The sequence below is a fragment of the Hemitrygon akajei genome, chromosome 10 (genome assembly GCF_048418815.1).
Source record: "Hemitrygon akajei chromosome 10, sHemAka1.3, whole genome shotgun sequence".
Taxonomy (NCBI): domain Eukaryota; kingdom Metazoa; phylum Chordata; class Chondrichthyes; order Myliobatiformes; family Dasyatidae; genus Hemitrygon; species Hemitrygon akajei.
The window spans coordinates 58,412,477-58,425,321 of record NC_133133.1 but is presented as its reverse complement, the minus strand read 5'-3'; the positions used below and the strand labels follow the sequence as shown (position 1 = coordinate 58,425,321).

Genomic DNA, 12,845 nt, shown 5'->3' with positions numbered 1-12,845 from the left:
TCGTTATGTCAGTTCTTGGTGTATGTATCAGTAAAAGGTGAATGCTGTTGATCTATCACTTCAATCTTAGTTTTTATGTTCAAAATTAATAATTTATCAACAACATGTATGTGTTTGCTTCACAGTGGCCGGGCTCATATATTCCTCCCTTTTTTCTATTATCGTTTCCTGACCTTAAGATATGTGTCACGGAGAAATCCTTACTGCAGGTAGGTGCAACACTGTTTTTCCATCTACCATTGTTGAATGTGGTGATCGGTATTACAAAATGTATAAAGTAATATCTAGTTGGATAATCTTCAGAAATACTATATTCAACCCTAAATATTATGAGCAGTAGCTAAACCATTCTTGCTGCAGATCTTAAATATTCAGCCTGAAAAAGGGTCACTGCCTGAAATGTCGACCGTTTATTCATTTCTATAGGTGCTGCCTGACCTGCTGAGTTCCTCCAGCATTTTTTGTGTGTTGCTCTAGATTTCCAGCATCTGCAGAATCTCTTCTGTGCTGAGGATACAACTTGGGTCATTCAGTATCTCACTAAATAGCACCATAGTGCGAGAAGCTGAATGGCCACATTCTGTTCCTAGTTTATGTGTTTATTTGACTGTAAATTTAGTTTCAGTTGTAAGAATGCAGTAGTGTTTAATAAAAGAAAATACTGGAAGTAAATAGTTCATTGATCTGAACTTCTGGAGAGACAAAATAGTTAACATTTCAGCTGGCTGACCTGTTACAGAACTAGGAAAAGTCAGACATCAGATGTCTTTTTGTTTTGTTTAAGAATTAATTAAATTTGCTACACCTATTCATTTGTCGTTATCCAGACTGCACACATTTGGTTTGATGCATTAATAGAGTTTCATCTCACTGTGGCCCCTTCAGTATCTCTTCAGTAATTTTTGTATCTCTATATGATGTAGGGTTGGGATTACTGACTCTTAGGAATTTTGTATCTTAGTACCAAAATGCAAGGTGTTTATCTAGATTATTTTATGTATGATGCCAACATAGGAAAACTACAGAAGAATACATAAATCTTCTACAGAATTATGGTACACTGTGAAGGAGAAATGTAATTTGGAAAATATGAAGCTCTGGAGGAACAGTAGAAGTCAGTGAAGCATTGACCAAAGTCATCTCATATAACAGAGAAAAATTGAATCTGAGTTGACAGGAAAGGAGTTGAAGAGTGAAGATAACAGAATCACCAATCAGGTGACAAGCTTATCGTTCTGTTTTCATCTTGAAGCAGGAAAGATATGTCAGAAGCATTTCCCCAGATATACGACTTTGATGGAGAAAATTGAGAGTTATTGAGGATTAAATAGAGTGCTCAATATACATGAGGTAACGCATCATCTTGGAAACAGTTCAAGCAAGTGAAGAATGTGGTCCAATGAGGTCAATGCCACCAAATGTAAGGGTTGTTTGTTGGTTGAACTTGCAAAGAGCAAGATGAAATTGTCTCCAAGTATTAAGATTTTTTTGATCCTGTTATAGGATATAGAAAAGATCATTTTTTAGTAATATGAGCTGTGACCCAAAAGCATATTCTCTGAGGGGTAGAGTAGTTGATTCTATTGATTTTCTTTTTAATTAAGGCTGGGTTGAGAATATAGTTGAAAGGAGAATATTGATGTGGGGAGGAGTAAAAGGAAAGAAAATACCTGGATATTACTGGATCTTGTGATGTAAAAGGAATCTACAAATCTCTGAAATTTGGTGCAAATTTTGAAACTGCTTTAGAAATACAGTACATTGTGCCAGATGCATTGTTTTAGCACAGATATCCAGAATCCTTAGAGCAACTTGTACCTATCTGAATATTCCAGAAAGTCTGAAGTGATAATAGACAGCACTACAGTTGTATGGTGATAAAGAATTACCTTAGCTATTTGGTGAACAGCATGAAAGAATTCGGGCAGTGACTGTTGGAATCGACTGAACTGCAACCATAGAATTTGAGCTGAACTCCTATCTGTGAACACCATCCATTCACGGAGGCAAACTACGAGAGTCATCTGTGAATTTTATGCAGACACAGTGCATTATCAAGTTACATATGCTGTCTGAATTTTTGAACTATCCTTGGCATCGTCTTTAAAAAACAATTAGTACCGAGGTACAATTAGTCAGTAGTGAATCATTGAATTCCTAAAGGCAACAGATTGATTATATGCATGAAAGTGAAAAGGAGACAATATCTGAGATATACTTATGTCATCTAACAACCATTACAGGAATGAACGGAAAGCAGCAACTCTTAAAATCAGTTGAAAGAGTGAAGCAGAAATGGTTAAAGCTGTGTTGTTGCAATGCAGAACCTGATTTTAAAATGATCATTCCTGAAAAATTAATCTCAAATGACAAAAAAAAATCCATAACATAAGGCTAAAGGAATAGACAAGTTGCAAAGTATAACCAATTTGTTATCAATAATGGCAAAAATCGCCTAATGAATATAGTCATTCCCATGCATCTATAAACAATATTTATTGCTGATAAAGTTGGTCACTTTGGAAAAATGACTCAAATTATGATCATGTGAAAACTCATTCTGAGAATCATTTAAATTACATATTTTGTAAAATTTTACAGAATACAACACAGCCAATTAAATGATAGATGCTTTTGTCAAAAGATGCAGTGATGATTTAATATTGATAGCATCATACAGTTACAGTCATGATTTAGGTGTCCAAGATTATGTACCGGTATTTGGGTGCAAGGATAATGTTAGTCTGTCTGAAACAACAAACAAATAATGTGATTCAAATGAACTAATCATCTGTTGGTGACTAACCCTAAATGAAAAATTGTTTAATGGCTTGTTTGAAGGTAGGTTGCATATCAAAAATTGATGCAACCCTACAGAATACAGTCTGTCAACCATCTATTGATAAAAACATCTCTCCTTTACCCAATGTTGAATGTTGTGGTCATCACCATTTGCAGATTGATAATTTGCCCAGACTTTTCACCTTGTGTGTTGCCTTTGAGAGTGAGCAATACTGTAGAGATCAGTTGTTTCTGTCTCCTTGCGACATTCTTTTTGCAGTGTTATGAGGAAATTTAGAGTGATGGTAGCAGGTCCTTTGTCTCTCAGTGTTTGTGCCACCAATCAAGTATCTGTCCGTACTAATCCCAGTATCCAGCATTGGCATATAGTCTTTAATACTGCAATATTTGAAGGGCTGATCGGGATATTTTTTGAATGTGTGAAACTGCATATTCAATGTTTTAGAAACAGCTTCTTCACCTCTGCCATCAAATTTCTGAATACTCCATGAACACTACCTCACAATTTTGCTGCTTTTGCTCTGCTTTTTAACAATTTATTTTCACATCTCTTTCTGTAACTACAGTAATTTTTTAATGTATTGTACAGTACTGCTGCTGCAAAACAACATACTTCACGGCATATGTCAGTAAGAAATATCCTGATTCAGATTCAGATTCCTGGTTAGAGACACTTTTTTCTAAGAAGAAATACCCTTAGCAACTTTGTACTCCTCAATCAGGTCCATCTTCATCACTCCAAGGAAAACAAACCCTACCCTATCAACTCTCATCTGTCACTAAATGTGATTAAAAGCTCTTTTGCACACTTCCCAGTGCAACCGCAAGCTGGTGGTCAGGTAGTGTCACAGGTTGTGACCCTGGATGTTCCAGAAGCTCCTGTTCTCGGGCAGCTCAGCTCTCTGACATTAAGACACTATCCAGCTTTCCTTTCTCTTACTCCTGTCCATCTTCCTCATCTGATGTTGGTGAGTTGCATCTGATGTTTGATAGTGCCACATTGCTATATCCATTTAGGGCAACCATTTGAGTTTCTATGTCCTATTCTCTTACAGTTTTTCCATCTCAGTTTTCGTTTTGCAAACTTTAAAACTTCTGAGGATTCCACTAACATCATTATTTCAGAGAGGACATTTTCTGGTTTGAACCGTGATTTTAAAATATCCTGTAAATCATTTGCTTTGTATAAATTATGAATTTATATTTCTCCAGGTGGTGGAGAAGTATTTTACTATCAAAATGCTTAATGATGGAGATGTTGGATGGCATCAGCCATCATAAAGGAAGCAAGCAGTTTAAAATTAAACCATTTGTCTCCCCTTTTGAAACAGTTCCCCATGTAATTGTAACAACAAGATAAACAGTAATATCTAAATATAAGGTCAATGCAGTTTTATATTGTTGACATTTAAAAGAAACAAATTGATAATTGTTTTAAAATATTTTAAACAAAATATTAGGGTTTTTTAAAAATACTAGTTATTCCCTTTCTTCCCCACAGCCCAAAAATCTCCATTCAAATGAAGCGCTTGTGAATCCCACTCCAGGTCTGACTTGGCACAGGATCTGAGAGCTTATGCTGGGAAATCACAGCCAGCTCCTGCAACACTACTGGGCTCCGTGGGGAAATCCAGCGGCACAATATAGCTAAGAAATTGTGTCAGAGCTAGGCTAGTAAGTTCAGATTTCTGTGTTTGTGCAGATGTTAAAACTTCGGGGCACCTCTGCTGAGAAATGCAGAAAATACCCTAAAACCCACTAAATCTCAGACCATTATTTTGATTCGATACCAATGATTAAAATCTCTACTAGGCATTATTTAAAACAAACAATATGTCCTTTTAGCCAGAGTAAAGAAAAAAATGTGTATAAAACTGCAAAGATGTAGGAACTCAACTGTCACAACTAATGGGATTGAGCTTCTACAAATGGAACCAAAGTCAATGTTGTGTGTAATGTGTACTGATGCACCTTGTCAGCCAGTCAGAATTGTACAATAGTCTAGGGTGCAATCAAATTTTCATTAAATGTCAAAAAAATTCTTTCTAACCCAATTGCCCGAGCTGAAATTATCAAGGGCTTCAGCAGCTTCTACTCTCTCGTTACTTTGAATGTCTGCATCTACCGCTGCCCATCTGCCTATTGATTGGTAGGAAGCCCAGAATGGGAATTCCATCTCATTAATCATGTCACAGAACAGGGATTAAGACAAGTCTTTGGTTTAAGCTTCACAGCATCTGACCATTGCCCATCAGTGCGTTTGATAGCTGATGATATGCAAAGAATGCCTGAAGCCCCATGAGGTCATCTGACAGCAGAACTTCTGAACAGCCTTTCTTCACAACTTGGCAAGTGCAACTGGATAACATTGTTTTTTGGCACTGAAGGCCTAAAAGGAGAATGCATTGAAAAGAACACTAGCATTATCAATCTTCAAAAGTTTTCTCTTATTAATTGTTTAATTGAAAGTATGCAATTTCAGACTAATGAATCCAACTATCATAATTATCTACACCAGAAGATATTTAGTTTCCTAAAAATCTAATGATTTAAGCTTGTTTTTACCACTGCGGGAGGCATCTCCTGCTGTTACTGAAGGACTGACAGGTTTCCATGCCTAACAGAAGTCAGTGCAGCATTGTTATTCACTAAAAGCTTTCAGTAACGGTGCAATTTGTTTTAATTAACAATGCAATAAAAGGAAAGTGAATTTTATTAATTTATGGAAAAATGTCACCGCTGTAGAGATACAACATTGCAGTGCCCCTTCCTTTCTTACCCAATTTTGTTCTAATTTATGTCATTGAAATACCTGAATGAATACACAGTGGAAGATACAGGGAATGGAAACAATTCTAGGAAAAACTGCGGGATGGAACTTAATGGTATTTAATTTCAGTTGGATGAAAATGATTGATGTAATTCGAGTTTTAACCAGTGAGGTGCATTCATTGACACATGCCTTACATTTTTACCCTATGATATTAGTCTAATGCTCCTTTTGAAAACTCAATCAGTTTGTTTATGTGCATGGCCCAGGGAGTTTAAAAATTATAAGCGTAAATGCACCTTCATCAGGCTGCTTTGCCTGTATCTGCTGCTATATTGATTGAAGCTGTCACGGAGCAATGAATCCTTTGATTGCATTCCCAATCCAAGCACAGTTATTGTGTTTGCTGTCATTGGAAATTCTGAGTATTAATAAAGCAGCGAGTGGGGGTGTTGGTAATAAAATAAATCTCTTTACAGGAACAGATGCATTGAACATTAGTTGCAAGTGTCTGTATTGGTTACAACAGTTCTGTTTTTCAATCATATGAATGCCTTTTTAAAAAAAAAGAATTATTGGCTTGTCAGGTGAGACAGAAAGGTTAATTTTGCACTAAATTCTACATGATTTGGGTTTCCATGTTAACATCAGTGAAAGAATGTAAAATTAATATTCAAATGTTTAGAAGGAACACTCCCTTCATTCCGTTGACCCCCACATGACCCCTCTGTAGTGCTGCTTTTGTGTTAGAGACCAGAGGTTTTGGGATATAATGGGCTGCCTGCTGTTGGTTTTTGGTACTCTGGTTAGTGGAGTGCCTTTTGTTTACAGCACTGAACCTGGTTGCACATAGCCTCAACACATCACAGCAACCGGTAATTTAGGTAATGTTGTCGTGCATACAGAGTGAGACGTCTGTGGAATGGCCAGCTGATGGCGTAAAGCCACAGGCAATACGGAATTCACACAAGCGCTGCCAAATTGGGCTATGTCAATGAACTTGCTGCAGGAAAAGACCGCACCCTCATGCTCTGTGTTAAACGGATCGTCTGTTGTTTATATCGAGGGGGTTGAATTGCAGTTGTTGAATCTGTAGAGAGATTGATTTGCCTAGAGAGCAGAGTTCATCATTTCAGGGAGCTATTGGGGAGGATTTAAACTAGTTTGGCAGGGCTAAGGATGGGAGAGTTGGTGTACAATGAGATGCAGTGTTTAGTGAGACTATGGGAAAGGACAGGGCAAAATTGTAGTCAGTAGGTGAAGTGTAAAATGGGGACAAAATCAAAACGGGTGATGAATATGGGACTGAAGGTGTTATATTTGAATACCCGAGGTATACAGAATAAGGTAGAAGATCTTGTAGTACAGTTAGACGTTGGCAGGTATGAGATACGGGCATCACTGAGTTGTGGCTGAAAAGGTCATTATTTGGGAGCTTGACATCCAAGGATGCACATTGTATCAAAAGGACAGGAGTGAGGTGGGCTCTGTTGATTAAAAAAAAAATGAAATCTGGTGCTTAGAAAGAAGTGACATAGAATTAGAAGATGCAGAATCCTTGTGGGCACAGTTAAGAAACTGGAAGGATAAAAAGACCCTGATGGGAATTATATACAGACCTCCGAACAGTAGCCAGGATGTGGGATATAAATTACAACGGGAGACAGAAAATGCATGTCAAAAAGGCAATGTTACAAAAGTAAAGAGGGATTTCAATATGCCGTTGGATTGGGAAAACCAAGAGACGGAATTTATAGGAAGCCTATGAGATTGCCTTTTAAAGCAGCTTGTGGTTAATTCTGGGTTGGGTGCTGTGTAATGAACCAGATTTGAATGGGTGCTTAAAGTAAAGGAGTCCTTAGGATGCAGTACAGTCGGCCCTCCTTATCCGCGAGGGATTGGTTCCAGGACCCTTCGCGGATACCAAAAAACGCCAATGCTCAAGTCCCTTATTCAAACTGACCCAATGCAGTGGACCTTAGGACCCAGCGGAACCCCAGACCTTATTAAACCTGTTTCAGTGCGGTGGGACATTGGGACCCAGCGGCAGCGCTCTGAATCCGCAGTGTTTCTGGTGTTTCTGTTCACGAAAATAATCTCGATCATGATTGAAAATAAAGTGGAAATAATAAAGCAATCGGAAAGAGGTGAAATGCCATTGGTCATCGGAAAAGCGTTAGGCTACTGTAGGTCAGTCAACGATCAGAACAATTTTAAAGGATAAAGTGAGAAAGGCTCTGCCCCGATGAAAACTAGAATTATTACTGAGCAAAGCAGTGGTTTAATTATTGGGTTTTGGGTTTTTGATCCTCCACATCAACCCGGCACGGTGGAGAGCGCGCTCGGGAGCGATCTGTTACTGGATCGAACTTAGGAATTTCCGTTCCCAAGCCCGGCACTGAAACATATGTTCTTAAGTGTTTTATATGCATAGAAAGGTAAAATATATACTATATACTAAGACAAACGTTTGATTAACTGACGCTAAATAATACCGGATGTATGTTCCAACTTACTTAATAACAGAACTTCTGATTTTTTCGATCCCAATCCACGATAACCCATGCACATCCTCCCGTATACTTTAAATCATCTCTAGATTGCTTATAATACCTAATACAATGTAAATGCTATGTAAAATAGTTGTTATACTGCATTGTTTAGGGAATAATGACAAGAAAAAAAGTCTGTACATGCTCGAACAACGAGTGCTGGAAGAGCACTTCCGGGTTTTTTCGATTCGCGGTTGGTTGAATTCGCGGGTGCGGAATTCGCGGATAAGGAGGGCCGACTGTAATCATGATATGATAGAATTCACTCTGTAGTTGAGAGGGAGAAGATAAAGTCAAATCTATCAGAATGACAGGTAAGTGAAGTAAGTTACAGAGGCATGAGAGAAGACCTGGCCAATGTTGATTGAAAGAGGACATTAGCAGGGATGACAGCCAAACAGCAATTGCTGGAATTTCTGGGAGCAATATCGGAAGGTGCAGGAAAGGTACAAGGAGGAAGACTAAAGGGAGGATAAAGCAACCATGGATGTCAAAGGAAGTCAAAAAGAGCATAAAAGGAAAAGAAAGCGTATTATCATTTACCAAAATATTAGTGGCAAGTTCGAGGATTATGAAGCTCTTAAAACCCAAAAGAAGGCAACTACAAAGCCATAAGGAGATAAAAGATGAAATATGAGGTAAGCTAGCCAGTAAGCTGGTGTTCAGAAAGCAGGAAGTCTGCAGTAGGACTTGGGTATATTGGGAGAGTGGGCAAGGAAGTGGCAAATGGAATGTAATGTAGGGAAGTGAATGGTCATGGAAGTAGGAATTAAGGTGGAGACTATTTTCTGAATGGGGAGAAAATTCAAAAATCAGAGGGAGTCCTTGTGCAGAATTCCCTAAATTAACTTGCAGGTTGGGTCAGTGGTAAGAAAGGCAAATGCAATGTTAGCATGCATTTTGAGAGGACTAGAATCAGACTGCACTTGGGAGTATTGTGGGCAGTGTTGTCCTCCTTCTCCAAGAAAAGATGTGCTGGCATTGGGGAGGATCCAAAGGAGGTTCACAAGAGAATCTGGGAATGAAAGGGTTAACAAAAGTGGAGCATGTGATGGCTCTGGGCCTGTGCACACTGGAATTTAGAAGAATGAGTGGGGATCTCTATGGAACTTATCAAATATTGAAAGGCCTAGACAGAATGGATGTGCAGAGAATGTTTCCTATTATAGCGGTTAGTTTCAGACATGTTCCACAAATATTTCTTCAACCTTAGAACTTCATTATATGTGGAACATGTCGGACTTGCTCCTTAGTCTAACCCAGCTAAAACTGAACTAAAGACAAAGCATGAGTATGCAACTATACTTGTCACTTTTACCACGCCCCAACAAACGTGACAAGTTAGCCATAATAAATAAGCAACACAAAATGCAATGCAGATAGACTGAAAAGATACCTGGCTTCTATACCTATGGTAGGTGAGTCTATGACCAGTGAGCACAGCCTCAGAATAGAGGGATGTCCATTTATAACAGAGATGAGGAAGAATTTCTTTAGCCAGAGGGTGGTGAATCTGGAATGCCTTGCCACTGACAGCTGTGGGACTATACTTAAAGCAAAGGTTGATGGGTTCTTGATTAGTCACAGCATCAAAGATTACGTAGACAAGGCAGGAAATGGGGTTGAGGGGAATGATAAATCAACAATGATGGAATAGCAAAGCAGACAAAATGGGCTGAATGGCCTAATTCTGCTCCTATATTTTATGGTCCTATGGGAATAAAAAGAGCAGGGCTACCTGCTAGAAAAGGAGGGATAAAGTGGCCACAAATTTCCATTCATGAGCACGTCTCAGATAATCCTGTAACTGCAAGCTTGTACTTTGGAGGCAGGTTTTCTCCATGGATCTGGTCAAGGAATCTGCCACATCATCCAGGTGAAGATACAGAATAGGGCCCTGGCCATCCTGCTCGTGAAGTAAAGAAGACTTTAGCATTTAATTTCTGTGCCACAGATCTGAGGCCATAAAAGCTGGCACAACAGTTTGCAACCCAGTACTCTACCAGCAGGGTCATAGAGACTTGGTTTGTTTGGAGAGCAGGGTTCATTAGCATTTCGCTTGAAACAAAAAGACAGTGCCTCCTGCAAGGAGTTCCTTGGCTTTGCAGGTGTAGGTTCGATTCTCAGAGCACGCTGTTTCCAAATGTGCAAACCTCTTGAAGCAAACGAGCAATCCTTTTGAGTTGTGAATCACTTCAAGTTGCTTTCTAATTTTGCTGCTTTCCCATCTGCTTGATAGAAATGACCCCTCGTGTTAACCTTCCAGTTCTTATCATTTTGCTGCATTTTCGCATTATTCACTAAACTTACCACATAAAGATAAGGCCAGTAATTAATAGCTCAACAGTCATCTGGATTTTGAAATCAATGCGCACAACAGCCTATCTTAGAACGTGAAAAATAAAAAGTGCATTGTATTATTTACTCAAGTTGTGAATGGGTTTAGTCAATTTTAAAATAGCTCACTTGTTTTTCTCACTTCTTCTTTTGTTGTCTCTCATTATCCCGAAACCCAATCTCTCTGTGCCTCAGCAACACACAGAAAGTCCTAGAGGATCTCAGCAGGTCGGGTAGATTGTATGAAAATGAATAGATAGTTCGCATTTCAGGCCGAGACCCTTCTTCAAGACTTTCGCTGCCTCGCTCTTTACAGCTACAGTGCCTATAAAAAGTATTCATCCATGCCCCTCTCTGGAAGTTTTCGTGTTTTATTGTTTTACAACATTGAATCACAGTGAATTTAATTTGGATTTTTTGACACTGACCAACAGAAGACCCTTTCCTGTCAAAATGAAAACAAGTTTCTACAAATTTGTCCAAATGTATTACACTCATTAAACAAAAAATAATTGATTGCATAATTACTCAACCCCTTCAAGTCAGTATTTAGTAGATGCACCTTTGGCAGCAATTACAGTCTTGAGTCTGTGTGGATAGGTCTCTATCAGATTGCATGGGGATTGTGAGTGAACAGCCCTTTTCAAGTCCAGCCACAAATTCTCAATTGGATTGAGGTCTGGACTCTGACATGGCCACTCCAAGACATCAACTTTGTTGTTTTTAAGCCATTCCTGTGCACCTTTGTCTTCATGCTTGGGGTCATTGTCTTGCTGGAAAACAAATCTTCTCCCAAGTGGAAGTTGTCATGCAGACTACATCAGGTTTTCCTCCAGGATTTCCCTGCATTCATTTTACCCTCTACCTTCACAAGCCTTCCAGGGCCTGCTGCAGTGAAGCATTCCCATAGCATGATGCAGCCACCACCAAGCTTCACAGTAGGGATGTTGTGTTTATGATGATGTGTAGTGTTTGGCTTATACCAAATATAGCATTTAGTCTGATGGCTAAAAAGCTTCATTTTGGTTTCACCAGACCATGGAATCTTCTTCCAGCTGACTTCAGAGTCTCCCACATGCCTTCTGGCAAACTCTAGCTGAGATTTCATGTGAGTTTTTTCAACAGTGGCTTTCTCTTTGCCACTCTCCCATCAAGATGTGACTGGTGAAGCACCCAGGTAACAGTTGTTGTATGTACAAAAGCTGGATGAACTCAGCAGGTCGGGCAGCATCCATTGAAATGAGCAATCAACGTTTCGGACCGAGAACCTTCATCAGGACCCTTCGGTCTTGGCCCGAAACGTTGACTGCTCATTTCAATGGATGCTGCCCAACCTGCTGAGTTCATCCAGCTTTTGTACGTCTTGATTTGACCACAGCATCTGCAGTGTACTTTATGTTTACCAGTTGTTGTATGTGCAGTCTCTCCCATCTCAGTCAGTGAAGCTTGTAACTCCTCCAGAATTGTCATAGGTTCTTGGTGGCCTCCCTCACTAGTCCCCTTCTTGCACAGTCACTCAGTTTTTGAGGACGACCTACTGGAGACAGATTTACAGCTGCGCCATATTCTTTTCATTCTTGATGATTGACTCAACTGTACTCCAAGGGATAATCAGTAACTTGGAAATTTTCTTGTATCCATCTCCTGATGAGCATTTCAATAACCTTTTCACAGAGTTGCTTGGAGTGTTCTTGTGTCTTCATGGTGTAGATTTTGCCAGGATACTGATTCACCAGTAGTTATACCTTCCAGCTTCAGGTGTATTTTTACTACAATCAATTGAAACACTGTGACTGCACACAAGTGATCTCTATTTAACTAATTATGTGACTTCTAAAACCAGTTGGCTGCACCAGTGATGATTTAGTGTGTCATCTTAAAGGGAGTGAGTAATTATGCAATAAATTGTTTTGTGTTTAATAATTGTAATAAATTTACACCAATATTCCAAAATTTGTTTTCACTTTAACGTGAAAGAGCCTTTTCTGTTGATCAGCGTTAAAAAAGCCAAATTAAATTCACAATGATTCAATGTTGTAAAACAATAAAACATGAAAACTTTCAAGGGGGGGTGTTGATTACCTCATACACACTGTTTATTGAATTCACCGCTATAATTTGCATTTCAGTGCTTTGGTCCTTTCTGAATCTTTTAATCTGGTCTATTCCCATCTTTCAATATTTTCCCAGCATTCACCAGATTTCCTGTTGTGTTTGCAGCCCTGCTGTCAGCTCACACATTTGGCCGCATATGGGGTATTTTTTTTAGCCAGAGGGCTCTGGCAAAAATGTCGAATAAATCTGCCCTACCATCATGTAACTTACTCTGGGTAATTCTGGAGCACTGCAAGTAATCAAGTTTTCTAGTTTTGATGCGTAAATAC

At 39.0% G+C, this 12,845-nt stretch overlaps 1 protein-coding gene across 4 annotated transcripts in view; it reads left to right on the top strand.

The window, feature by feature from the left end:
- LOC140734447 (transmembrane protein 33-like) overlaps positions 1-12,845 on the top strand; it is a 133,639-nt gene that overhangs the window by 113,398 nt on the left and 7,396 nt on the right. For all 4 annotated transcript variants that reach the window (XM_073058397.1, XM_073058394.1, XM_073058396.1 and 1 more), the window contains one exon: positions 126-209. In XM_073058397.1, the coding sequence (XP_072914498.1) occupies positions 126-209 (84 nt within the window). The remainder of the gene's footprint in view (positions 1-125; positions 210-12,845) is intronic.